The sequence below is a fragment of the Saprolegnia diclina genome (assembly GCF_000281045.1).
Source record: "Saprolegnia diclina VS20 unplaced genomic scaffold supercont1.345, whole genome shotgun sequence".
NCBI lineage: Eukaryota > Oomycota > Saprolegniomycetes > Saprolegniales > Saprolegniaceae > Saprolegnia > Saprolegnia diclina.
This window is the reverse complement of record NW_008246412.1, coordinates 1-1,592: the sequence shown is the minus strand read 5'-3', so window position 1 is coordinate 1,592 and position 1,592 is coordinate 1. Positions and strand designations below refer to the sequence as shown.

The following is a 1,592-nucleotide window of genomic DNA, read 5'->3' as shown; positions in this document are numbered from 1 at the left end:
GCACCGTAAGCACCCTTGTCGGCACCGTAGCCGCCGTTGTCAAAGTAATCGTTGTTCGATTCATACGCATTGTCAGCGTCGTAGCCGCTCGAGGCGCCGTCGTTCGCAGCGTCGGTCGTGCGACGGTTCCAGCCCGCGTACTCGTCGTTGGCTTTGGGGACGTGGTACGGCCCGTCGCCGTTCTTGGAGGAAATCTTCTTGGTCCCAAAGACTTTGACCTTGGCGGCAAACGACGTCGCGTTGGTGTACGAGCCGCCAACCGGGCTCTTCAGCGTCATCGTGAGCGCTACGGTGGTCTTGCCCGGCAATGAAATCGTTTCGCTGTCGCTGTCGCCGGCGTTGCAGTTGGCTTGGACGATCACCGAGGACACGGCGTTCTTGGATCCCCACGAGCACGTGCCGGTCGAGATAGTCGACGTCGCCGACGCAGCGAGGGCGAGGAGAAGCGAGATGCGCGTGAACATGGTGTAAGCTTGTGGGAGCAAGAGCAGATGTGAGGAGGTGGTAGGCGCCAACAATACTTGGTTAGCGCGTTCTATATAGATGCGACAGCACGTGTGACTGGACTGTCTCGAGTCGCTGTGCGCGACTAGAAATGCATGACTGGTTGTGGTTGACAGTCCACTACATCGCTCTGATTTCTATGAAACCTAGCCCTACCCTAGCCCCGCGCCGAGAGCCGAATAGCGGGGAGCCAACTTTTGTCGCAACAAACCTAATGCGATAACTAAAGCAGGAAATGCGGCTGGGTACGGTGAACAACCTCTCACGCATGGAAATGGCAAAATTGCCCGTCAGCATGGAACATCTCGGATGTCTTATTCTTGGACTCGAGGCAATATTTATAAGAGGCAAACGACCGGCACGATACTTGTACTAGTAGTGTGTTTTCGCTGTGGCGGTGCGTCAAGAACAAAGGAATAACTCCCTTGGTCGAGCAGAACGAAGCGATCATGCTCCACAACTCTAGTCGCTACCACCTACTTGCTCGAATCAACGAGATACGAAAATATACAGACATAATTGTACTTGTTTTGTACTTGAGAGCAACCAAGCTGCTCGATCTGAGTAATCCATGGGATTAAGGGTCGTCGCATCGAACGGTCGTCGAACACAACACAGCCGTGTGGCTCGCGTCGCGAAAGAGTGCCAATTCGAGAAGTCTAGGACGCTGGGCGACGCTGAAGCTCTTTTGCTGCGTCATCTCGGTCGTGTATGGAACCTCGAACGCAAAGACGTCGAGGAGTCGATCGCTGTGTGTAAAGTACGGAGCGTCCTTGCGATTTCGCCCAAACGTTCGCAGCCGCGCGTCAAATGTGGTCGCGAACCGCGCGTCGCGTTGGCCCCAAAACTTCAAGCGTACGAGCAGCGTCGACTGCCCCGGAATCACGATCGTCTCGCCAACGCTGTCTGCCAAGCATGACGCCTGGACGTAGAGCAAGGCCGCGTTCGCCCCCCACGAGCACACGCCGGAGGTTGCGCGCACCGCTGCCAGTGCACACAAGACCACGAGAAGGAACAGCCTTGCTACTATCATCTCGGAAGCTGGCTCCGAGACAGCAAGGTGCCAAGTGGAATTCACGTGGAGAAGG

At 56.0% G+C, this 1,592-nt stretch overlaps 2 protein-coding genes across 2 annotated transcripts; both read right to left on the bottom strand.

The window, feature by feature from the left end:
• Positions 1 to 13: 13 nt before the first annotated feature.
• On the bottom strand, positions 14 to 464 carry SDRG_17415 (hypothetical protein; the record flags this gene model as incomplete). Its single annotated transcript, XM_008623657.1, has 1 exon — positions 14 to 464. A coding segment is annotated over one exon (450 nt), but the record flags the coding sequence as incomplete, so codon positions are not given.
• Positions 465 to 1,081: 617 nt separating this feature from the next.
• On the bottom strand, positions 1,082 to 1,537 carry SDRG_17414 (hypothetical protein; the record flags this gene model as incomplete). Its single annotated transcript, XM_008623656.1, has 1 exon — positions 1,082 to 1,537. One exon carries the CDS (start codon positions 1,535 to 1,537, stop codon positions 1,082 to 1,084), a length of 456 nt encoding a protein of 151 aa, XP_008621878.1.
• Positions 1,538 to 1,592: the final 55 nt, after the last annotated feature.